Raw genomic sequence first — 27332 nt, 5'->3', positions numbered from 1 at the left:
CACATTAAATAATCTGGTTTAGCCACTTCACTAGCCTCAGAGATGCACATGGAGAATTTGGGGGGGGGGGGGTTTTTGTGTATGTTCACACTTGCTAGGTTTGGTTCAATTATAACAAGCTCTGGTGCGATTAATCTATTAGTGCGGTTCATTTGAATAAGTCTGAATGCTGCCATCCGAACCCAAAAACAGGATGCGATATCACAAGATGCAAACCTAAAAGACAGAATGCTCAAGCATACCTGGTTCTTCTCATCATAGGATCGATGTTGACCATCAGAGCCACGTCTTCTTGCAGCAGAGCTTCATTTGTGTGTGTAACGGAGGAAATCCTGGCACTGGTTTGACTCCTTTACACATTTTAGAAGCTCTCTCGGAGTTGTCAGCTGGTAAAACTAGTACCATATGCACACAGATACCACCAGTGACAAGAAAAAAAAAAAGAACCAAGAGAAGCAAACTACAAGTGTGAACACACCATAAGAATCAATATTATCGTTCCTCCAAAAACCCATTTAGACCTGTCCATCAGATTGTAAAAATCAAGAAAATCAGATTCTGAACTGTAAAAAGCCTTCACATGCTTGTGTAAACTGGTAATTTCCTGAGAGCTAAGACTACGATCTGTACCACCACTGCAGATTTAAGGTGTTTTCCAGCTGAAGCTCACTGTGCAGACCGATTGATTGGTGTATGACATTTTGAATCGCTCTCGCGGTACTTTTAAGCTATTGCTGCGCTCTCGCCATGTCGTAATTACTGTAAATAAATCTTCATATGTTTTCGAATCACTCTCATGGTACTTTAATATCATACACCGATCGGTCTGCACAGCGCCGCTTCAACACGAACACACCTTAAATCTGTGGTGGTCAGGTGGTACAAGTCGTAGCTTTTAGAAAATAAAGAGTTTACACGTTGTAAAGTCCTAAAAGTGCATGAAGGCTTTTTACTAGGGGTGTAACAGTACATGTATTTGTCCCAAACTGTACGATACAGACATCACAGTTCAGTTCATGCAATCAGACGACGAATACAGTCAGTCACAGGCGATCCACACTCCAAACCAGAAGGGGGCGCATGCGGTAATACGCCGCTGTTTGCTAACTGCCACAACAGGAAAAGGAGCTGAAAAAGTACAGCGCATACGTAATTGACTTGAGCTCTTGATAACAAAGTCCACAAGCGTCGAATGTGTCTCTCTGCGCTCATGGACAAAGGAGAATCATTTGAATAATTCCACATTACACATTTGCAGATCAAATAATAAACATTTTTCACATACCATATGATTGTTGAAACATAAATTTGTTTAAAGGATTTTAAAACATCTGGGATCTTTTAATCTTCTGGTGTAGGTGAAGATCTTCTGTACAGATACCTTAGCAACGAGCGCATACCAACTATCGCTGAGGAGGCCTCGGGGCCGGGCTCGTCGTACAAGTTCACCGCCGAAAGACCCGCTTATGGGATGGACTGCTCGCGGAACAGCCGATTCCTTGTCAATGCAGATCTGCACAACAGCGCCACCATTCCTTATCAGGAGGACTTGGTCAAAAAGACGCCCATGACATCCACCCCCAAACGGCCGCCCGCGGAGCCCTCGCTACTGGTCAGTTGGATCACACGGCTTAAGCTATTGACTCACTAATGTCAGCTTGCCTTCTCCCTTTGTCCAGCTGTGTGCGGACTCTTTTCTCATGTACTTTTTCATGCTTTCACTCTCCTTTTCTTGGGATATTTCTTTGTGCCTCTTATATTACTACTTGACTAGATTGCCTTAATGTGTCTAAAATGACTAGAATTTAACCTCAGAAATGTATGTTTGGAAACACGTGTGGGGAAAAAATGAGATGCATTATCTCTGGTTTTCTCAGAAAAATTGACTTGTATGCCACAGTATTAATTTGTATATGAAAAATGTATATCTACCTCAGCTATTTTCCACTGTGGTATCCATGAAATTTAAAGTGTTTATGTAACAGTAGTACTTATATGGTTGGAAAAAATCAATCTGGTGCAAAAAAAAAAAAGAAAAGGAAAAAGTGCTTTCCAGTCATTTTTTTTTTTTTTTCCTTTCATTTCTGCTAAACCCACATGTGTTTCCAAACAGTTTAGTTAGTCAACTAATTTCTAATCAGAGAAACAAATGGATCATGTTGTTTCTCTTGTCTTTTTGCTTTGGATGTGTAACCTTCAATATATGTAATTGGAGGGTTGAGCAAACTTTTTTCAAAGTTTCTATGAGTTTCATCATGGTTAAACTGTGTTGTCTCCTTTATGTGTTAGGAGTATGAGTTGTAAGTAAATTATTTTGACAGATTTTTTTATCATTACATTACACCAAAGTATATCCGCATCCTTTTTGGAATTTGTGGTGCTGTGCTTTGCTTTTGTCACATGGGTAACATGGGTATATTAACAGTATTTGTTTTTGTTTTTCAAATGCCTATTATTATTTTGTAAAAAAAAATATTTCATTAAAGGGTCAGTTCACAAAAAAAAATTTAAATTCTGATGTCATTTACTTACCCTGTGTCATTACAAACCTGTATTAATTTATTTCTTCCATGGTAAACAAAAAGGAATCCACAAGCTTCGGCTTTAGAGGACTTGGAATATAGTGCACACTAACCCCCGGTTTCACAGACAAGGTTTAAGCTAGTCCCAGACTAAAATGCATATTTGAGTTGTTTTAACTGAAAGCAACTTGACCTGACATAAATATGTCAGTGCCATTGTATTTGTCTCAAGATTCACACCAGTAATGTTTTTTTTTCTAGTGAACATTTAAAAATAAAAACTACTTAAATATTGAACTAAGGTCTAATCCTGGCTTAATCTAAACCCTGTCTGTGAAACCAGATCTATGTTTATGATATATACATATAGCTCTGGTATTATTTTAAAGAAATCTGCTTTTGTGTTTCACAGAATAAAGAAAATAATAAGGTTTATAATAAAGGTTTGAGTTAAGGGTGAATCAGCTTATCATTGTAAACTCTATGCTTTTTAGCCTGTGCAGATATTAAATTGTATTTGCTGAGGATAAATTGTAGCACAGGTTAAACAAATAGAGAGAGAATGAACCAAATATTGCAAATAAGATTAAAATTTAAGATTACATTTTTTTTTTTTTCTAAATTAACACAGTTCAGCTGTGACAACACCTGTAATTGTTTTTTTAAATGCTGTTTTATATCAGTATTTTGCCATATCTAGATTATGCATTATTAATCTACACTGTAACCCCAAATAAGTTGTCAAAACTCCAAAAATTTAATTTTTAATAAAATTGAATTCAATTCATACATTGAACATACAATTATCATGTAATTTTAACTAATTTAAGATTAACTAATTTTATATATATATATGATAGCAAAGCAATAAACACTAGTAAATCCCCCATTTAACAATGATCTTGCACAAAAAAAACAAACATTATATAACACTTAATGTTAGCATTTATTCATTAGCATATATTATTATACAGGGTGTCATGGCACAGCATGCTGGGAAATAGAAATCCCAGCCAAGTTTTAGGTAAAATTTGTCTAAATTAAAAGAAACGAGTTCATAAAACTCAAAACGGTGAACAATTCAGATTACTTAAAATGTGTCAGTTTCATGAATTCAAAATAAAATGAAAGTTGTTAATACTCATAAAAGTTAATTTGATTGAACTAATTTGTTTAATTTGAGTTTGTCCAATTCAGACCAATTAATTATTTTGAGCGTTAGGGTTTACAGTGATAAGCTATTGTTCTTCACATAGAGTTTTAAACCACATTTATACTTTGTATCACATTATTTGCTTCTGCTCATTAAAGCTGCTATTCCAGATGTTTTTGTTTTGTCTTCATTTGAATTCTAGTTGTCTTCATTTTAAAATGATGCACCGTTTGTCTGTTACGTCAGTAACAGGTAATACTTTGGCATTTACTACAGATTTAACTCCATAAGAGAAGACCCAAGCAGTGAGTAACAGATGTAATCGCAGCAGTTTAAAGATTTATTAATAATAACACCTCAAAACAAAACACACTTGACTGAAACCTCAAATAGAACAAACGTATAAACCTGATGAGAACAGACTGAAACACAGAGCTTAAATACAAGCAAACCAAACAACGAAATGAATGACAGGTGCGCATGTTAATCAAATCAATGAGAAACCATAGAAACGAGCTGGAAAACTAGAAAACAGAACTAAAACATGTGACAAACCCACCCAAAACAGAAATGAACACAGATTACCCGTAACAAGCTGAAGGTTTTTCATTTGTGTGCAGTGATGCATGATGTAACAGTATTGTAAAGGTTTATGAAATTACCTAAACTTACATTCATGACATAACACAACACATTTTTGTGACATTTGTCCAAGACGTGCTGATCATAAAAATATTATAATTGTGTGGCATGGTACAATATGTACATTTTACAAGTAAAACAACTTCAGCAAGTACTTAATTACCAGTGATTGTTCCTTCTGAAGGCAGCTGGGAGTGGTTTTGTTCAGAATGACACGGTTTTCTCTTTTCTCTGCTCCTTTCCTTTTACATTAAGGTTACAGTCTTTTTCTGTGCTCTGCCTTTATCTATTAATCCAACTTACCCTAATATTTTCACCTAATAATTCATTCATACTGACCTTTTCATTTTTGTTGCATTACCCTTTTTCACAAAAACTACAATTTGCTTGTTGGCAAAATGCTCAATGAAATGTACTTCTGTTGAAGAAATGCACTGATCTTTGCTGAGAAAATTAACAAATAAGCAATGTCCTCTAGCTTTGCATGGAATTCACTCTTTAAATTATATTATGCACACATAAATATGAAGCATGTTTTGCGAGTGATGCATGGGAATAACACTTTTTGCCTGGGACCTTGTCTTTTGGACTTTTTTTAATCGGATATATGTATATGTATATATAATTAGTCAGCAAAAAGGGTAGCCATCCACTTCTAAAAGAACTCATTGTTTAGCAAAAACTGAATGTTTAAATTAAATAAACATTAAATAAATGTACAGAGTCAGTAAGTCATTAAGGATCAGTGGCATTGTCCATGTGGAAACACATATTAACTGTTCTTTGTGTCCTGCCACAGGATCCTGATTGGGCCTCCAACAGCGCATTCATCAACAGGTGGGTGCAGAACTAAATGAGCAGCGTCCATCCCGGAGTGCACAGCCACTGTGAGCCAAATCAAAAGCACGGGAAGAATCTTAGCTCAAGTAGTTTATGCTCGGTTATCAGGAATGTGCTCTTCCTGCCAGGATGCGAGAAGCTCTGTGGCTTTGCTGCTCCGTCAAGTATATTTTTAGCATGCACTAGTGTGGTGACATGGTTTAAATTCCCCATGGATCAAAAAAAGAGACAACCCCAAGATCTGGAACAGTAACCATTACATGTGGAGGTTGATTATTGTACATTTTCTCAGATAGTACCTTTAAATGTTTCTAGCCCAAATGTTCCAGCCTATGGCAAGCCGTTTTGACTTTTATTCACATCTCAGGATATGAATTCTAGATGTCAACAATTCAGTTGTTGATATCAGGAATTACATTTCCACTAGTAACAATGTTAATTCTTGATATCAACATTTGAATTTCCACTAGTAAAAACTTAGTAAATTCTTGATATCTGTAATTGTATTTTCACTTGTGAAATGTCACCATATGCTGCCATTCAAATTCAATTGTTGATATCTAGAATTGATTTCTTACTAGTTGAAATTCCAATTTCACATATCAGAAATACAATTCTTACTATTAAAAATCATAATTTTTGATATCAATAATTACATTGCTACTAGTAAAATGCGAATTTTTGATATCAAGAATTCAATTGTCACTAGTTAAAATGTCAGTTCTTGATATCAACAATTGAATTGCTACAAGTAACAATGTTCATTTTTGATATCTGAAAATGTATTTCTGATATCAATATAATTTCAGATATCTAAAATGGCTTTCTTACTAGTAACAATCACATTCATGATATCAGAAACTAACATTGTCACTAGTGAAAATTTAATTATTGATATCAAAAATTAACATTGTTACTTGTAGCAATTCAATTGTTGATATCAAGAACTGACATTTCAACAAGTGACACTTGAATTCTTGATATCAAAAATTATTAGTTTTACTATTAAGAATTGTATTTTTGATATGAGAAATTAGAATTTCAACTAGTAAGAAATCAGTTCTTGATATCAACAATTGAATTTGAATGGCAGCCTATGGTGACATTTCACTAGTGAAAATACAATTGCAGATATCAAGAATTCTTGTTTTTACTAGTGGAAATGTAATTCTTGATATCAAAAATTAGCATTTTAACTAGTGAAAATTGAATTGTTGATATCAAGAATTCATATCCTGAGAATGAATAAAAGTCAAAACGGCTCGCCATACCTGCCCAGGATAAAACTAGTGTTACACACTATAAAAAGAAATCATTGGACCTATTACCACATCTTACATAAATGTTAAAGTTAAAAATTAAACCTTTTAAGCAGCAAACATTATTTTGATGAGTTCTGTTACAGCAACTTAATATTGTGTGTATTTTAAACTTAGTTTTCTGTTTTTTTTTTTTTTTGTTTTTTTTTGTTTTTTAATAACTTGAAGTAACTTAATGGGTTAATTCACTCAATAATGAAATGTAATTCTACACCGGTAAGACCTTCGTTCATCTTTAGAACAAAAATTAAGATATTTTTGATGAAATCTGAGAGCTCCCTGACTCCTCCATAGACAGCAATTTAACCACTTTCAAGGTCCAGAGAGGTAGTAAAGGCATTGTTAAAATAGTCAACATGACTGCAGTGGTTCAACCTTAATGTAATGAAGCGACGAGAATACTTTTTGTGTGCAAAAACAAGACAAAAATAACGACTTTATTCAACAATTCCGTCTCTTCCCTGTCAGTCTCCTACACTGCTCATTGTTAGTTCATAGATGATGCATTGGCTAATGTTAATGAATGGGACAATACTGTATAGCGTTACAAAAATGTTAATGTCATATATTGTTCTTGAAGGGCAAAGCAACCTCAGTAATCTAGTGCTTGGTTAAAAAAAACATCTTGAAAATGAACAATATTGGGATGATTCAACACGAAATAAAATTAGGGGTGAAATAAACACTGTTGGTCAGATTAAATGGGACTGATGGTGTGATTTTCCTAATGTGTTGTTTCCTAACATTCTCGTTTGTGAAACCATAAAACGATTTAAATATAAATTTACAACATTATGGAAGATATTGCCAAGTAGCATTTGTGAGACTTGTACTTTCAATCATTTATTTATTTCTAGTTTGCGTCTGTTAATCATATATCTGTAAAAAAAAAAAAAAAAAACGTGAGATACAGTGCAATCATCAGGGAGATACATGTTCATAGAAATACAACAGACAGATTACAAGAATGTGTGATGGACCACAAGGAAAAAATTACCTAGAAAAAAATAGCTTTGATTGCAAAATAACTCAATATGGTAATAAAACAAAAAAAATATATTAACTTCTTAAGCTACTTGTAATATCTATTCAATGATTAATTCTGCCACAATATTACAGGATAATGCCTTTGAATTATATCAGTTTGTTGGCTTTTAATGTTATTAATTGTTGTACTTTTGCATATGTAAAAGGAATAGATGATTTGAAAAGTCTTGCATAATGCATGAATCTCTAGAAAACAGAGAACAGACAATCAAATATCTAGATGAACTGCATGTAATACTGAAATGTAATACATTTTATGTTTATACTGAGAATGTGCTCTGAATTGCTCTTGGAGTTCATTGTTAACATCTGTTTACACAGACACAAAACAATCTCATAAACCACGGTGTATATAGCAACATATACGAAAATATATGAGGTTAAGAAAACTCAAATGGATTTCATACACTGAATGATTTTTACTTGACATAACCTCCTGTTTGTGTTCTGTTATATTAGCTTCAGACATACAGTTTATTTCACCATGTCTGCTCCTGTATTAAACCCGTCATCGTCTCCCCAGCAGGTACAGCAACAGTGCCATGCGGTCCTGGTCGTTCTCTCAAGCGGTAAGAGCCACATCTGTACATGCTTCTCTTTTTAGAGCAACTTCAGTTTGCCAGAATCTTTTAGTTTGCAGATAGTGAGCTGCAAATCTGTGCAGACAACTGAATTATTTTGACTTCATCTTTTCTGAGAATATCTGAACACTACAGTTTTCAAAATATTTGTATCTGGGTTTATATTAAACATGTCCAAACTCACTCAGGCTAATATAAACTCATGCAGTCATGGTACTCCAAATATCCACGCACAATGCATGTTTATCCAAACTGTCCTCTAATTCTGTAGGACAGCCATTATTATTTCATTGTCATTCTCCAACCCATATTTTATCCTGAACTCAGACAATGAACTATCATTTTTCTGAACACTCACATTCACTGTTAAAAATAAAGGTTCCAATGGGGGGGTTTGCAGTGATGCCATAGAAGAACCATTTTGGTTCCCCAAAGAACCTTTCAGTGAATATGGTTCATGTGAACTCAGCTACAGTTCACTGCTGATATGAACACGACTGTATTAAATCGCGGAAGTGAACCGCTATTGAAGTAGTATGATTCAGTTAAACTGTGTTTGTGTGTGTTCTCACTGTCTTTTGTGTTTGTGTGACTGACACACTGCAAACAGAGAATATATAGGTTATCTTATTTCTGCTCGCCTTCAACAGAAATGGACTCTTGCATTCTTTAGAAAAGAGATAGATGCAAGTGCCATTTTGCGCTCATGCTTTGGTTCGTACCGAGCAATCAAGTGTGAATGCACCCTTAGACTATCAGGGTTAGGGGTTAGGTTTTTCTTCATAGTTGTCAAAATATCAGATCTATTTTGAGTGTGAATGTGTGTATATTTCTCCAAAGATCTTAAAGTGGGGAAATTGCCATATAAAGGAAACAAGGCTTTTTCTAGACAATGACTCTAGACAATGGTCATGCTGGTGCCAGCCTCCTCTTGAGTACTCTGGTGTAGAAGCAGCTCTTGCTTTGAGAAACAGCACACAGACAGAGCAGAAGAATGGACCCTCTGTGCCTGCAGTGACATGACTTTCCCTCGGGGGGATATTTAGTGAAGTGGTGTGACAATCACTTGTTCAGAACATTGTGAGAAATTAGTTAATCCCATGAAGTCAGAGACGGCAGAGATGGGGGATTCTCACTCACACGGACACCATTTCAGCTGAGACATAAATGTTAAATATGAAGACACTGGAAAATGGGCTTTGTCCACTTTTCACCAATTCAAAGCACCGACAATATTGCACTATTATTGTGGTCCTCCTGGTGTATTAAAGGGATAGTTCACCCAAAAATGAAAATGTGATGTTTATCTGCTTACCCCCAGTGCATCCAAGATGTAGGTGAGTTTTTTTCTTCAGTCGAACGCAAATTATGATTTTTAACTGCAACCGCTGCCGTCTGTCAGTCAAATAATAGCAGTGGATGGGAACTTCAACTATAACAGTAAATAAACTTGCTTAGACAAATCTAAATTAAAACCTGCGGCTCGTGACGACACATTAATGTCCTAAGACACGAAACGATCGGTTTGTGCGAGAAACCGAACATTATTTATATAATTTTTACCTCTAATACACCACTATGTCCAACTTCGTTCAGCTTCCTGTTAGTGAGGTCAAAAAACACGTTCTGGTGACGGAAGTGATGTCTCGCCCATATATTTCAATGAGCGCGAGACATCACTTCCGTTGTCAGAGCACGATCTGACCTCACTAACAGGAAGCTGAACGAAGTTGGACATAGTGGTGTATTAGAGGTAAAAAAATGATATAAATACTGTTCGGTTTCTCACACAAACTGATCGTTTCGTGTCTTAAGACATTAATGTGTCGTCACGAGCCACAGGGTTTAATTTGGATTTGTCAATGGAAGTTTTTTCGACTCTTATTGTTCAAGTTCCCAATCACTGCTATTATTTGACTGACATACGGCAGCGGTTGCAGTTAAAAATCATAATTTGCGTTCAACTGAAGAAAAAAAGTCCTCTACATCTTGGATGCCCTGGGGGTAAGCAGATAAACATCAAATTTTCATTTTTGGGTGAACTATCCCTTTAAAAGAGAAACATCCACTTCTGAACCTCTGTAGTTTGCAGACTTCGGTGACCTCTGGTGGTGACTTGTGGTAACTAAACTCTTCAATCCAGCAAAAACAATTTGTTGGATGACAAAATATTTTATTTGCTTCATTAAAATGTATATTCTACGTTTGTCAAAGTCTATAGCCTTGTGCAGCGAAAACTTTAGACTGTAATTGAGAAAATTACATTTTCTCAGCATTGCAAACAACATAATGGCATCAGTAATACAATATTAATGACAGAACTTTGCACAAAATACATAAGGGAGACTGGGGCTAGTTGTCACAAGGTTCTGAGTCAAAATTACAGTTGCACAAATACTTGCATTCTCTATACAAGCATTTGTTTGTTGGTATCAAATACCTAATCAAATATAGAAAAAAGAACACTTTTTATGAAATCTTTCCCTCCAAAATTCTAATATCACATAATTCTAATTTAATGTTACAAGTAAACTGTAGTAATCCAAGGGAGAATGACTTTTAATCAACCCTAGGCAAAACAACATACTACACACTATAAAATAACGTTAACACTAGGCAAGGGACTAAGGAAAACTCAGGGATTAAATACACAAGGAGGCTAATCAACAGAACTAGAGACAAGTGTGTAAAATATAATCAGTAACCATAGAAACAAACAAGGATCGGGAACACAGGCATACAGAAAAAGAACAGAACCAAACCAGAACACAAAGAGGTTATATTTATACTTTTTCATAACATTCATAAATAATCATACACAGTTTTGGGGAAAGTTACTTTTAAAAGTAATGCATTACATTATTGTATTACTCCCTAAAAGAGTAACTGATTATGGTATACTTTTTACGGTAAGCAATGTGTTATGTTACTTTTTCTCGTCTCGGCTGGGGTTGCTTGTTTGTTTTTAACAACCAAAAAGTTCTATTTTTGGCAAATGTAAAAAGTGAAATGAATAAGCCTCAGGCTGAAGGAAATACATATTTATGCCTGTACAGTAGAGGGCGCAGCTCAAACAAACCTTTCTCTACTGTAGAAGAATAGGACACAGGAGAAGAAAGTTCTTACTTCAGCAATAAAGTGAGATTAAATACATAAAGTATATTTGTTTAATTTAATATATTTAATTATTGCAATTATGTGCAATATTATGTGCAATTGCATTTCACTGTTTTTATTCTTTTTTTTTTTCTTTTTTTTTAGGAATAGTCTGTTTTCATGCAAGTGAGATGAGTAAAGATGTTCACATTTAGTCTAGAACTAGAGTAACCATCATGTTCACACAGCACTTTATTCCTCTCAACGTGTGGACAGGAGAGCTGTCAGTCAGTACATGGGAAAAAGTATCTTGGATATTTCATTGTAAATTTAAAAGTAATGTGTTACTTTACTAGTTACTTGAAAAAGTAATCTGATTACGTAACTCAAGTTACTAATGCATTACCCCCAACACTGATCATACATAATAAGGATTTCTAGCCATGTGGTTTTCGAATAAAAATTAAGTTACATTTATTTAAAAGTTTAACTGCTGGATTTGGCTGATTCACTGAACCGTTTTACACTGTGACGAGGTATTTCGGCCTTAATTAACAACATAATAAGCAATCTTTCTTATATTTTCAGTTTTTAATGAATTAGTGTATATTTATGACATTTGTTGTATTACACAGAAATGAAATTTTGTCATCTTTCTCTTTTATGAATGATGTCATTTACCTCTTATAATTTATTTCCTCTATTGGAAAGATGTGGATTTTTGATGTTGGAGCCAATAGGAATGCAAAAATTCTATCTGCTGTAGTCTCCCGTTCCACACAATAGAAGTTTACTTCTGAAAACACTGGAAATATGAAAAGGGTCGATTTAATTTAAAAAGCCAGAAACAGTCACTGTTTATGTTTTAATTTTTGGTTCAGTTTGTTTAAGTTTTGCCAAGACAAAACAGTTGTTGAACTTTCTATTTGAAACTATAAAATGATATTGGCTTGGTAATGGCTTTGCATTGGGAGAATAAATGTTGAAATTGTCTATTTTTGTGTTTTTGAGCAAGATGAATGAATGAGTGAGTGAACTTTGTGATTAATGCTCTGTTAAGTTGGATTTAAAAGAGTTGAAGTTCTGTTGTTGACGTTTTGGGGTTACCATTGTGCTGAGGAGTGAGGATTGAGCTTCAGAGTTTGTGTTTTTGGTTATATAGTGTGAATATGTTGATTTTTTTTTTTGTTGTTGTTGTTGATTTGTTTGTTTCATTATAAGTTTGAAACAATTTAAGTGTTTTATTTATCATTTTAATTTTTTTTTAATGCAGATGTTTTGGTTCATTCATAAATATGAGTCATCTGTAGTGGCAGAGACTACACATAACACACGTTCAGACTGTTGCACAAGTTCACCTCGATTTCATGTGAAAACCATTCACCAGTAATAGTTTGTTAATCAGCTTTCATGTGATCATGATTGCTGCCCTTTGCCTCTGTGTAGAATAAGAAGTGGAGGATGTTTTGAAATGTTCCTTGCATAAGCAGAAGTCCCTTTTTCTCTAAAATGATCCGGCTGTGTGCTCGACCTCTTAACATTGACTGTGGTAGGAGGACAGTTACATGCCATTTCAGAGTCTAAACAGACGGTCAGACACTCCACCTTGCTCAAGTCTGGTGAACAGGTAAAACAGATAATTCATTAATATATTATATACAAGTACTGTAACACAGTATTATTATCAATTGCAGGGTGGAGAGCGTAAAAATGTCTCTTCTTAATAATCTCATCTAATCATCTAAACAACTAAATAATTAAAAATTATTTTATAAATAAATACAATTATTTTAATGTTTTAGATATAGACAGCAGATTTTGACACTTAAATCATATAGTGTCACTTATAATACCCATTATTGTAGCCTATATTGTTTATTATGGTTACAATATAGGCATATTGAATAGGGACGGTTTATTCATGTTCTATTCCAACAAACCTTCCTTTTTGGTTCATTATCAGGTGTGAAACATGATATATTTGCATGTGAAGAAAATGCTCTTTCACATGTCTGCTATTCTGTTAAACATGAAAGAGGAACTTGAGACGTTTGAGGAAATTGAGCAATAGGTTTCATTTAGTGTGTGTCTTTTTCCACTCTCAGTTTTAATGCATTGTTTTCTACTCTTTTTCATAGCTTCTTTATTGTAAATAATTTTTTTCAGGTTGATAAAGCAGAGAAAATATGCCTATTAATGAAATAACTTTTTTTTTCTTTGTGACCATATTTCAGTTTAGCTTTCATAATTGATGCGCACAATTTGTATTGCATAACAGTTAAGTTTTGTTTCATTATGCCAATGTGCTTTACTATCAGCTGTTTACTATCAGCTCAAAACATTTTAAACACAATTAAGTCCTGTGGAACTTGAGGGCCTTAATAAGAGAAACTTGCTGAAAGACAATCATCACTGCAACAGTCCATGGATTTTGGTTTCCATCTGGCAGAGTGGCCAGATGGAAGCCCCTCCTAGGTGAAGAGATATAATTGCCCACTTGGAATTTGAAGGGGGAAAAAGCATATTTACAGTTATTGTAATTACTATAGTAAATACAGTAATATGTACATGCCGGACAGGACTGTAAAATAAAGTGCTATCAAGTGCCCTGACTGAAACTGACCCTAATGATCACTTTGAATGTGTCTGTTTTGGTTTCTTTCCAGGCCTCTTTCCCCATTTCTCTGGCTCCCCGTCTTGCTACTGATGAGTACAATCCGGTAATTCTTGTGAACCTATTGTACATTCATATTATTTTTGTCTGCATTGTGAAGGTGCCAGAAATCATAATTACAAGATATGGTGTGGTCATGATAATATCAACATATTTCATATACATTTGTCTTCAGGTGTCTCTCAGACAGAAGTCAAAAAAGAAAAATTGTGGAGGTATGTCTTGCACTGCGCAAGCATCTCAAAGTTTTAATCAAATATGATGCTTTTTTTTTTCTTTTTTTTTTTTTTTTTTTCTGTGTCATCATTTCTGTTTTATTGTGGCATTTGTACACTTGTTCTAATAGGAAGTCTAAGAATGAGCAGAAGGAGAGTTTCAGTGAAAGATCTGGACCCAGTGGACTATCAGGGCTGGCTCTATAGGAAAAAAGATGGGAAGGGATTTCTGAGTATTAAGTGGAAAAAGTATTGGTTTGTGCTAAAGAAAACCTCTCTGTACTGGTACACAAGTCAAGTGGTGAGTATCTGAATGCCATCTATGCGCCATCCTCTTATCATGCTGTTACAGGTGCTGGTCATATAATTAGAATATTGTGAAAATTGTTCTTTTTTTTTATGGTAAATTATTTTTAAAAAATGAAACTTTAATTTATACTAGATTCCCTACATGTAAAGTAAAACATTTCAAAAAGTTTTTTTTTTTTTTTTAATTTGTTGATTAGAGCATAAAGCTAATGAAAGTCCAAAATTCAGTATCTCAAAATATTAGAATATTTACATTTGAGTTTCATTAAATGACCATCCCTACAGTATAAATTTTGGGTATCTCTTGTTCTTTGAAATCACACTAATGGGGAAGACTGCTGACTTGGCAATGGTCCAGGAGACAATCATTGACACCCTCCACAAAGAGAGTAAGTCACAGATGGTCATTACTGAATGTGGTGGCTGTTTACAGAGTGATGTATCAAAGCATATTAAATGCAAGGTTGACTAGAAGGAAAAATTGGGTAGGCAAAGGTGCACAAGCAACAGGATGACCACAAGCTTGAGAATACTGTCAAGTAAAGCCGATTCAGACACTTGGGAGAGCTTCAAAATGAGTCAAATGAAGCCGGAGTCAGCGCATCAAGAGTCACCACACTCAGACATCTTCACGAAAAGGACTACCAAGCCACTTCTGAAACAGAAACAACGTCAGAAGCATCTTACCTAGGCTAAGGAGAAAAAGAACTGGACAGTGAACAGTGGTCCTCTTTTCAGATAAAAGTAAATTTAGCATTTCATGTTGAAATCATGGTCCCAGAGTCTGAAGGAAGATTGGAGAGGCACAGAATCCAAGCTGCTTGAAGTAGTGGGAAGTTTCTGAAGTCAGTAATGATTTGGGGGGGCCGAGATGTCTGCTGGTGTTGGTCCATTGTGTTTTATCAAGTGCAAAGTCAATGCAGCCATCTTCCAGGAGATTTTGGAGCACTTTATGCTTCCATTTGCTGACAAGCTGATTTCCTTTTCCAGCAGGACTTTAGCACCTGCCCACAGTGCAAAAACCACTTCCAAGTGGTTTGCTGACCATGATATTACTGTGCTTTATTGGCCAGCCAACATGCCTGACACCTGAATCTATGGGATATTTTCAAGAGAAAGATGAGAAGCAGTCGATCCAACAATATACAGATGATCTGAAGGCTCAATAGTGCCTCAGCAGTGCCACAGGCTGATCACTTCCATGCCACACTTCACTGATGCTGTAATTTGTGCTAGGATAATATGTGCTGCCGACCAAGTATTGAGTGTACAAATGAACATACTTTAAAGAACTTGAACTTTTCTGTTTTGAAAATCCATTTTTTGATTGATCTTAGGAAATATTCTAATAATTTGAGATACTGGATTTTGGACTTTCATGAGCTGTACGCTCTAATCATCATCAAAAAAAAAAAAAACTTTAGATGAAATATATGAATATATATATATATATATATCAATTTCATTAAAAAAAAAAAATTACAATAAAGAAATGAACTTTTTCACGATATTCTAAATTGATCTGGACTGATCTTGGTAAAATAAGAAGTATATACAGCTTCATGTGAGATGATGAAAACAGCATTTAAAGCATTTTAAATGTTTTTCTCTGCTTTGATAATAATGACAAAAGGATATAGTACAGACAACTTTTGTTTTGTGTTTTTCCCAGGCCGAAAAAGCAGAAGGCTTCATAAATTTGACTGATTTTGTAATTGACAGAGCAATGGAATGTAAGAAAAAATAGTAAGTGGCATCATCATTTCTGTTAATTTTCTGTTTAATAAATGATTGGTTTTCCCAATGAAAGGGCCTTCAAGTGGAATATAATGTGGTTCTTTTCTCAACTGTTTTTTATATAATAATGTAATATTTTTCAACTGAACAACCCTTCACACTCTTTTTGTGTTTCTCACAGTGCAATCAAGGCTTGCCACCCCAAAGTCATGATGTTTTACTTTGCAGCTGACAGCAATGAGGAGATGAACTTGTAAGCCCATTGACACAACAGTTTGACAAAAACGTATATTCTTTTGGTAAAACTTTATTTTACAGTGCCATAGTTACATGTTAGTAGATGTACTTATGCATAGTTACAAGTAACTAACCCTAAACCAAACCCTAACCCTAACTGTAACTCTATGGTAAGTACATTTAGTTAATTAATAACAGCCAGTACTTATTTGAGTAATTACAATGCAACCACGGCACTGTAAAATAAAGTGTAACCATTCTTTTTAGTAACATCCATGATTGTATTTACAATATTTACAGTAATGTTTTGCATAAAATACTGATATAGATAGTTAATACATTCAATTCCCTTTTAAAGGAAAAAACACGATGATGGGTGTAATTATTGGGTTTGGCAATTTGTGTGGATGTCACAAGAATATGTGCGTAATATCATAAGTAAATAATGTAACATGCACTTAATGTTAAATGTGTAACAAGCTCTGATCCATCCACTTATCCAGAATCAGGTGATGGTGGCAGTAGGCTAAGTAGGCCCTGATACGCCTCCCTTATTGCCCACCACAAAACACCCTGGGGAACATGGTCATAAGTCTAAAAACCACATGTAGAGTCAAAAAGCAAATTTTCATGCCTCCTCCAGGATCCTTGCTAGGGTAAAAACTGGTACACAGAATCTGCATTGTCCCTCCTCCAGGTGAGGTTTGACGATTGGACGGATTCTACTTTCTAGCACTCTGCTTGCAACCCCGGCTTTCTCCGGTTGGCAGAGAAGTGTGATAATTAGAACACCTTCCACCTCCAAAATATATCACCAGGTTAGGTTAGAAAGTGCCCTACCTGACTTACAACTGCCTGGATCAGGCAATGCTTCCATTTGCTACAACCTCTTTGAGGCCAAACAAAAGTCCTTCTCCATGGCTTATCCATGGCTTCTCCTTGGGTTGCTGGTGGATTAACAACCCTCCAGCCACAGCTCCAAGCAGCCTATTCGCAGTGGAAGATTTGAACAGGACCCACTCAGACTCGGTGTCTCCAGTCATCCTTGGGATGAAGGAATAACGTAATGTAAACACAGAAGACAGTCAGAGTCTTTTCCTATGCATCACGAAGTTGGCACATGAAACCATGGCACAGAGTCTGGGAGTTGTCTCTCACTCTGGGTAACTATATCTATATCTACCTGGTGTCATAGTATCCTGTGAGCGTGGGCCCCCCTCAGCTTCTCCTTGCAGGTGGTGATCCCACAAGAGAAGGCCCCACATTATTCTTTCAGGCTGAGCCTGACTGGGCCCCATGGGCTAGAGCCTGGCCACCAGACAGAGAGCATCAGCTTTTGTTGCTGCTCTGACAGCCCCAAGTGTGTTAGAAATCAGGAATGATGAGAGAACATTGTGCTTGGTACGTTTTTTTTGTCTTCAAACCAAACTTATGGCTTCAGCCGACAAAGTTTAAATCCCGTCTAGTTAACGTGCTATTTACGCATTATGTCAATAGGTGGTCTTGTGTGGCAGTTTGAACATATTAGATCACATGAGTGTTTACACTACGAAAAACAATCTGGTTGAAATATGTTTTGGACTACCTATGGAAGCAGTCAGAAGTGGACAAATGTTTTAGACCCCGTTTTAGACCCTGTTCACAACCTTTGTGATCCAATCGACCAAAATCCATCTTAATACCAGGTGTAACCAGGGCCTCTGTTATCAAATCCCTTTCAAATAACGTATTAATGTTTCTATAGGGGACGTATTGAACCACTCTTTGTCTCCCCTCTCACCTGGGACCAATTTGCCAAGGGAGAGCCTACCAGGAGCTAAAGCTACTCTGTGTTAGACAGTTTTAATTAATCGGTTGTATAAACACATTTATTTTAACAGTCCTATGGGTCATTGTTGGTGACTAGTTGTGATGTTTTTTATTTCAGATGGTTAAATAAACTTGGTCTGGCATCTATTCAGTATGAACCCACAGAGGGTCATACAGCAGGTAAGTTGTAAGTGTGCTAGTGTTATTCCTTAAAGCCTGCTCACACCAAGATTGAAAACTATAAAGATAACTATAGCGATAACAATATTTGCATCCACACCAGCAAATGATAACAGTCTGTTTATTGTAAGCTCACGCGCTGCGGTTTCAAAGTGTGTACAACATGTTTTTGTTGCATTTACACGGCTTTAACAAGCAGATGTCCTCAGCATGTTATGTTTCAAGTGTAATCCATCTAATCTAACAGTAAATTTAGCTGACAAAGTTAATAGTAGAATAAAAACAACACCTAGTCTTTTTCACTGCAAGACAAAGTTGTCGAAACTAGCGATCTGAGGTAATTTTATGTTACACTGTTTGCTAGCCTGCCATAATGATCTCATTTCACTATTTATTCTGAGGGTACGACCAATTGTTTTCCATATATCCATTTTCTTTAAAGTATCCTTCAAAAAGGAGGGACTTGTCAAACATTTGTGGCTTTTTCTGGACCTCGGCGATTAATTTCTCTGCAATGTTGTCTGCCATTTTAAATGCACAAACCCTTGAATTAGAATGGATTCTGATTGGCTGTCAGTGTTTTATCATTTAACAGCTGAAAAAAAAAATCATTCTGAATGTGATCCCAGCAATATTGTTTCTCTATATTGTTATCGTTATAGCTGTGGTGTGGACAGTGCTATTCTTTTATATTTAGAATGATTTTTAGAACTTTGTGTGAATGGGTCTTTACAATATTCATCTATTTATTTACGTTTCCTTTTTTTTGCATCTTTGTTTTTCTACTGCACAGAATGCTACAGTGAGGCCAGTGATCATGAGGAGTCCACTGACACACCTCCTCCACCGTATTCTGAGCACCACACCCAAGCTGTAGCAAGTGTGAACAGACCATCGGCTGCTGTGCACCAGGCAAGTTCAGAGTTGCATAATAATATTTACTTTAGTCATAATCACTGTTGTTAAAGGTATTATTCACTGCTATTAGGAGAACAGGTGTGTCCAATCGTGCTCCTGGAGGGACAATATCTAGCAGAGGGTGTCTCTCAGACCACTCCCAGGTTCAGTAGTCAGGGTACTGATCAGAGAGTCTCAACTGTAAATCATTCCATGCACTGAAACGTTCACTCCCTAAAAAGTCCCACAATCCTTGCAAGACTAAGGGATTTGAAAACTTGGGAGCATCAATGCTCACTCTTCCCTTCTGAAGGGGATTAGGAAATTCACTATTCCCTCAAAAGAAACTCTGAAGTGCGAAACATAAAACGCACAAGCCATCTCACATTGTCATATCGCCAAAAATAGAGTGATCATTGTCCCAATATGTGGTGAGCCAGGGTCCTTACCAGTGGCCAAATTCGTGTACATGATATTAGACTTGTGCCGATATTCGGTAATGCGATAAATCGCGATAATGAATATGCACGATATTGTAATCGTCTGCACTTCAGAATACCATAAATAATAATTTATTACCAATTATTAATTTTTTATAAGGCATTTAAGAATACTTTACCCATCAATCGTTTAAAATGCACAACACCGCTGTATTCTGTGTCAAAAGGACTCGCGCTCAGATGTAAACAATCCCAACGTGCACGAGAAGCACATGGCGGAACCAGTGAAGGAGACGAGCTGAATGAAAGTGCGCGTTCACTCTCTGACAGCAGAGGGCGCTGATGGAACAGCAGCGTGCAGCGGTTACCACGGAAACCGTGCAAACAAAGTAACTGCGTTAGTGAAGTTTTTAAAATGCTTCAAACAGCCACTCATTTTTTGTAATCTCAGTGTTGTTCATCACAGCACCAAATACTGAATACTTAAAAAAGACTTAATAGGCTATGTATTTTCAAACCTAAACATTTTTATATTTTAATCTGGTTCTTAAAACTGTTAAACTTTGACAAAAATTGTTTTGCAACTTATTTTAATATCGTGATAATACCGTATACCATGATAAAAGCTTCATCAATTAATCGCAACATGAAAATGTGATACCGTCACATGCCTACATGATATACTGATTCACAACCTAGGGAACTGGCTGATTGAGATGGACCCAGAGTTTAGCTATAGCCCTAATTAAACACACCTGAAGGCTTTAGGATCACCAAAAACTTCCAGGCAGTTGTGTTGGAGCTAAACCCTGCAGGAAAGTGGCCATCCAGGAGCAGAATTGGACACGCCTGATCTAGAAGAATTGTGTTTGAAAACATTTGCACCAGACATGTATTATAATAGAGCATGCTATTATCCCTGCATTACTCTGATGTATCTTTCCCATTTAGGAAAGCCTTCCTCCTCCATATTCCTCCCCTGTTCCTAGTGAAGCCACTGGAACCCTATCCTCCCCTGTCAGTACAATGACCTCCCACAGCTCCGTCTCCTCTCTGGCTAAGCATAGACGCTCTTGGTTAGACCTTGTGTCCCAGGCAACACCTACTGCTGGGGAAACAGTGGTCTGCTCTGCTGTGGTCCATACAGTGAACCCCACAGTAAAGGAAACCTCACAATGCAGGGAAATCACTGCTCCATCTCAAGGCCCCTTTGGATGTTCATCAAGAACAACACCTATGGCAATATCCACAGAGCCACAGACACCAGAAACACTGCTGACATCAAATGACACCAGACCTGAAAGTAAGCAAGTTGGGGAACATCATAAACAGTATGATAGGAAATGACATTGTTCAGCCAGTGACATGACTATTGATGAATTTGGAGCATATTCAAAATGTTTTTTATTATCAATAATAAAAACTTCCACAGAAGTTTGATTGCTTAGGTTTAAACATAATTCTTGCTATAAAAGTTATAATTGTTTTAATAGCTCTAGATGGACAGGATGGAACTGATGATGAGATGGAAAGATTGTACTTGCATTTGAAAAGAGCAAGCCTGTCCCCAACGGGCGAACGGAAGCCATCATCAAAATGGGAATTACGAACCTCCTTTATAAAGCGTTGCAAAAACCAGACGCTCAATGAGAAGATACATCTCATCAGAACCCTCAACAGCACTCTAAAGGTTAGAGGTTCAGAAAAACCTTTTCTAACATATAAAAAATTTCTTCTTAAAATCTTACAGTTTTGTTTGTAAGTATTAAGGTATGGAAGCCCGTTTCCGCTGTTTTTACTGTTTTTATTTATTTTTTTAAATAAAAAAAAAAATAAAAACAGTAATTGCAACATTTTATCTCAGAATTCTGACATTTTATCTCAGAATTCTGACTTTTTTTCTCACAATTGAGAAGAGATATAAACTCGCAATTGCATGATATAAAGTCAGTTCTGAGACAAAATCGCAATTGCATGATATAAAGTCACAATTCTGAGACATAAACTCGCAAATGTGTGATATAAAGTCACAATTCTGAGATATAAACTCACAATTGCATGATCACAATTGCATGATCACAATTGCATGATCACAATTCTCACAATTCTGAGATATTAACTTGCAATTGCATGATATAAAGTTTATATCTCATAACTGAGAAAAAGTCAGAATTGCGAGAAAGTCAGAATTTTGACTTTATATCACGTAATTGCGAGTTTATATCTCAAAATTCACTTTTTTTCTCACAATTGTGAGTTATAAAGTAACAATTCTGATATATAAACTCGCAATTGCATGATATAAAGTCACAATTCTGACACATAAACTCACAATTGCATGATATAAAGTTTATATCTCATAACTGTGAGAAAAAGTCAGAATTGCGAGAAAGTCAGAATTTTGACTTTATATCACGCAATTGTGAATTTATATCTCAGAATTCTGACTTTCTCAGAATTGCGAATTATAAAGTCAGAATTGCGAGATATAAAGTTTCACACAATTGTGAGTATATTTCATAATTGTGAGAAAAAGTAGGAATTCTGACTTTTTATATCACGTAATTGCAAGTTTCTATCTTGCAATTCTGACTTGATAACTCGCAATTGTCAGAAAAAAAAGTCGGAATTCTGAGATATTCGCAATTACTGTTTTTATTTTTTTTTTTTTTAGTGGCTGAAACGGGCTTCCATATTAAGACCTATTTACATCAACTGTGAAACAAAAACACTAAACAAATCACCAGTGAAAGATCTATGCACACCAGGACCAAAACATATAGTACTAAGCATTGGGTTGCATTATATTTTGTGTTTTGATTACCTTGACCTGATCTGTACAGCAGTATTATCATCCATATAACATTTTTGGCTTCTAGGCCATGCATTTCACACTGCCACTACAAACTCCAACAAACAGTTGTTGGGTGAATGGGTTAATCCTCTTGTTTCTGTGATATTGAAGCCTTGGGTATGCCTAATTTCTAGTTCCAGTACAAAGCAGCAAAATCTCTTTTCAACATTGATACTATTATTAATAATTGAGTCTAGCACTAGTTATAATATGAGCACCAAATCAAGATATTAGAATGATTTCTGAAGGATCATGTGACACTGAAGACTGGAGTAATGATGCTGAAAATTCAGCTTTGATCACAGGAGTAAATTATTTTAAAATATATTAAACACCCCCATGAAAATCAAGTTTTTAATGTTGTTTATATGTCTGTGTGGTGTTTTTAATATGCTTTAAGGCAAACCATGTGCAAATTCTTCAGTCAAAACCATGGCTAAATTTTTTTCTCCTTAAAACTGCAGTGCACCAAAACACGGTTAGAAAATCTACCATAACAAACTTGTAACCAATCCTGTCAATGTCCAGATTTTTGGAAATACCTGTGTTCGCATGGATAGGGATGGTGAAAGGAAAATGGTGATCGCAGAGTGGATTCTGACTAAATTAAACACCCCTGATTGGACACTGTGTTCAAGAGATCAACAAACATGTCTGTGATTGGCTATATTGCTCACCACTGCAAATGCACATAGTAAAAAAGAAACAAACACAAATATGCACTGGAGCATTTACCAACTCTTTTGCTTTTGTTTGACCCTTTAGCACCCCAGTTCCAGTTAAAAGGTAAGGTAGGAGTAGGGTATTTTCGGAGAGGCTAGCAATAGCGAGCTAACTTTGAAAGCATAAGATCCCACCCTCCCTTCAGAGCGTCTCTAAAGGCACGTCTCCTCCAAAACATATAAATGTGTACAGCAGGAAGCAAACAAAAGCGTCACGAGAGACTGTGTTAAACTACCTCATCTCTCAAAGCACTTAACATTACAATAATAATGAACATAAACAACTTAAAGAGTTCTGACCTGTACCACCTGACTGCTGCAGATTCATTTCAGTGTCGATACTGTTGCCATTGAAATGCAGCTGTTCAGTCAGACTTGGAATTATGTATATCCATGTCAAAAGTATCAACACCGAAATGAATCTGCAGCAGTCAGGTACAAGTTGTTTACATTCATTATTGTTGTAATGTCATGTGCTCTGAGACATGAAGTAGTTTAACGTCTCTTGTGAAGCTTTGCCGAGAGCAGCTGTGTGTGTGCGTGTGCATTCCTGTTTTGGAGGAGGCGGAGCTTTGGACAGCAATTTGCTGGGAGGGTGGGACTGCACCTTTAAGGCATGTAGAAATTATTTTCACAGGAAAAAAACTTTTAAATATATAATTTTTATTATCAAAGATGAGTTTTAATGGATGTAATTGGGACTAAAATAGAAAACCTTTCAACTGTATTAAAATACATTAAAAAAATCTTAATTACTTCACACTTTTAACCAGTAGTGTATATACATGGAAAAACATGAGGTATCACATATTATAACAAAAAATACAACATATGATGTATCAGCTAATTTGTTTTTCTAAATTGTTTGCATTTTCCTATGCACCATGATGCAATCTGAGAAATATTTTTGAACATGGGACAAATAAAAGAGCACTGTTGCAGGAATACAACTCTGTCTAGAGCTTTTATGTTTATGGAGTGATTATTCGCACATATAGGTATTATATTCATTCATGTTTATGATATGCACATATATTATTAGAGAACTTTAAAAAGAGACCAGAGTTAAGCCTGTGGTAAAAAGGGGTGAACTGCAACTATTTGTCTTCAGGCTAAAAAGGTGTTATGCAAAGACAACAGCAGCTCTACCTTCAGTAGCAGTACGGATTCTTGCTGGTTCTTTCATTGATTGGTCAAATTTCTTCTCCAACTAACCTTGATCTGAATAGGTTTAGTTTAAAATATTATTCATGCTTGGTTTGAAGAGGCCTTTAGAGATGAAAAAAAGTTCATTTGGTGACACCAAATTTTCGCTGTATATGGAACTGTCCTGCATTCTACAGTTTTTAGTGATGGTAGAAAATTAATCAGACATCATTTGAAAATTGAGGTTACTGACACTTGGCAGAACGATGTCAATTCCAAAACCTACTCAACATAGTTTGATGGACAAAGTATATTTTAATAATTTTTACAAAATATTTTGTAAAATTAAATTTTGTGTTCATCCAATTTGACTATTATATCATACAATCTATTGTTAACCACTTTTTTTAACGAAAAAATTGTCTTTGATTTAGGCTAAAGAAGCAGATCTGCAGACTTTGGAGCAAGTACTGGCTGACTCCGCTCTCACTTCAAGTAAATTCAGGCAGTGGAAAGAGACCAACACAGTTCTGCTGCAGGACTTTATTTTAAACCACCCCCTACAGACTGAACCCCTGAACACCCCTAGTGCCTCAGATGTGCCTCCCTCAACATAACAGTCTTCTACACACACTGAAAGAGTATACACCAGAACACAAACAATGCAAACATTTAGTACATTTTTTAATCTTGATGTAAGAATTAAAAAGAACATCTTATCTAAGATTACTGTTACTTTCACTTGCCATAATTTTTCTATTTATTTTTTACTGATGTCAAATCGGTCTGTTACAAATGTAAAGTTGTTGTTACTAAAAGACACCATTTCCAAACCTGTGAAGTCTCACTGATGTTAAGATACATTCTTTTAAATAATTTTAGATGTCATGAAAAGCCAAATGTGCTCAGTCAGATGGTTAATGTGTGATTTTTATTGCTGATATTTTTTAGTCTTCATTCAGTGCAAACAATGAGTTAACCTGGTAGTAAACAAAAGTGCTGTTCACCTGCAGTCTGTATAGTTTGTCATTTCCCCCCCCCCCCCCCCCCCCATTTTTATTATTGTAAATACATCTGTTTTGATATATTTATTGATTAAAAGTATGATGCCACTGTCTTCAAAGCCAATTTAAAGTGGATAATGGTTGGAACCCTTGATATGCTAACTTCCATTTTCTTCAGTAAGCATCTCCACCTCCCCTCAGCTGTCCAAATACACATTCAGAAGTCATACTTGCATGGCTCAAATGGTAGCTGAAGTACCTCTCTTCACTAGACAGATGACCATGGCCTGGAAAGCCATTCATCAAGAGTGGATATTCAGGTTGAAGACATGTCTTACGGTTGGGGACAGGTTGCCATTCTCTGCCAACTGAAACGGGGGAGTTTTGTAGCACTCGGGCATCATGCACACTGCAAGGCCACCCCACATTAATGTTGTAAACCTGTTGATAAGCAGACAGACTTTTTAGCTTGCTTAAAAATAAACAGCATAAAATCAGCAACTAAAACAATATAGGTGAATTACTAATTACTCACCGTGATCTGTGATCGGCAACTGCCTGTAATAGGATGGAGTAGCTTCCTTTTCTGTTGAAATAATCCTATGCATCCTTTTGTTAGCTAAAAACACAAGCAGCAGTAGCTACTCTGATGTACTATTAGTGCAGATCGAAAATTAACCCTCCCGCTGGTGTTTTGACGAAAACAGAGGGACTGCATCGGAGAAAAGTTAGATACCATCAGGGAGAGATAAATAATTGTGGTAAAAAGAAAGGGAGACAGTTCCATTGTTTTAGGAATGTTATCCACAATTTTAGCTCAATATGGCATGGATGAGTTAGGAAGTCAGCGGTAACAGAGGACGTGAGTGAGAGAAGACGCAAAATAAAGGGGTGGTATTGCAGGGATTATACGCATAGCGAAATTTAGGCTGTTAATGTAGCCACTCCAATAGGGGTGATATGGAAAGACTCAAACGGAGGTGTCGATCATGAAACCTGGTTCATCTTCTTTTTGAAACAAACTATACTATATCAACTATATCTAATTCAGCGTGAGTGGATTAAAGATTATCACAGATAATGCTTGGAGAGGGCAAACTGTCTACACTGGAGTTAAAATGTTTGAGAACAAATAACAGGCAGTTTGAGAAATTGTCAAGGTGGTCAAACAATTCAACAGCAAGATTAGAAATATTGACAGGAGATAGACAAATAGTTTTAGGGTCTTTATTATTGATGGCAGACTTCAAACAGGACAAATACAGTAGGAGTGAGCACCGCTGCAGTAATTACAGACATGTAAGAAACGGCAATGGTGTAGTACATTTCACATCATTGAAATTGTTGCAGACCTGTCTCCCTGATGGAAAATGAACCACTCTGTCCTTATCGTTGAAATTGGTGGAAAGATTTATATATTCGCACCCGACCATCACATTAGTTATTCTGATTCTCAGTGTTAACATATTAACATATTACACTGAAGTAGGCTGCTTTTAAATGAACATTTATTTAAATGCAAAAGTTCTTCTTTGGCAAAATTACATTTCCTTAATAGCCAAAAAACAGGCTTTACTCCCTTCAAACTTAAATTGGAATGTCAATGTTTATGTCACTGCAACTTCCTGAATACACACATAAAAAGTAAAAGGCTGGATATGGGCTTTACTGGTTTATTGTCATATACATACAGTGCTTCACAGCTATTACATACTGTAACACATATCCAGCACTTGATTCATCCTGATACTGTAATCTTTATTAAACCCCAAGGGAAAATTTAGGTCACAGCAGCACAATAATGAATTAAATAAAAACCATAAAAAACAGCAACACATTCTACGGTATCAATTTCGATCCTGGCATTATGATCCTGGTTAAATACTTCACTAAAACGCTCCCACACCA

At 35.9% G+C, this 27332-nt stretch overlaps 2 protein-coding genes across 2 annotated transcripts in view; both read left to right on the top strand.

The window, feature by feature from the left end:
* LOC137006190 (connector enhancer of kinase suppressor of ras 3-like) overlaps positions 1–3840 on the top strand; it is a 65117-nt gene extending 61277 nt beyond the window's left edge. Inside the window, exon 13 of the mRNA XM_067366762.1 lies at positions 1359–3840. Coding sequence (XP_067222863.1) covers positions 1359–1651 — 293 coding nt within the window. The 3' untranslated portion in view covers positions 1652–3840. The remainder of the gene's footprint in view (positions 1–1358) is intronic.
* An 8848-nt stretch (positions 3841–12688) lies between these two features.
* LOC137006191 (interactor protein for cytohesin exchange factors 1-like) lies at positions 12689–25806 on the top strand. The gene is made up of 11 exons (XM_067366763.1): positions 12689–12827; positions 13867–13920; positions 14050–14089; positions 14221–14390; positions 16071–16144; positions 16317–16388; positions 18300–18361; positions 19155–19273; positions 20650–21001; positions 21192–21388; positions 24855–25806. Exons 4-11 carry the CDS (start codon positions 14232–14234, stop codon positions 25035–25037), a joined length of 1218 nt encoding a protein of 405 aa, XP_067222864.1. The 5' UTR covers positions 12689–12827; positions 13867–13920; positions 14050–14089; positions 14221–14231; the 3' UTR covers positions 25038–25806.
* The last annotated feature ends 1526 nt before the right edge of the window (positions 25807–27332 follow it).

This window comes from Chanodichthys erythropterus, chromosome 18, assembly GCF_024489055.1.
Source record: "Chanodichthys erythropterus isolate Z2021 chromosome 18, ASM2448905v1, whole genome shotgun sequence".
NCBI classification, from domain to species: domain Eukaryota; kingdom Metazoa; phylum Chordata; class Actinopteri; order Cypriniformes; family Xenocyprididae; genus Chanodichthys; species Chanodichthys erythropterus.
This window is presented reverse-complemented; position numbering and strand designations above follow the sequence as displayed.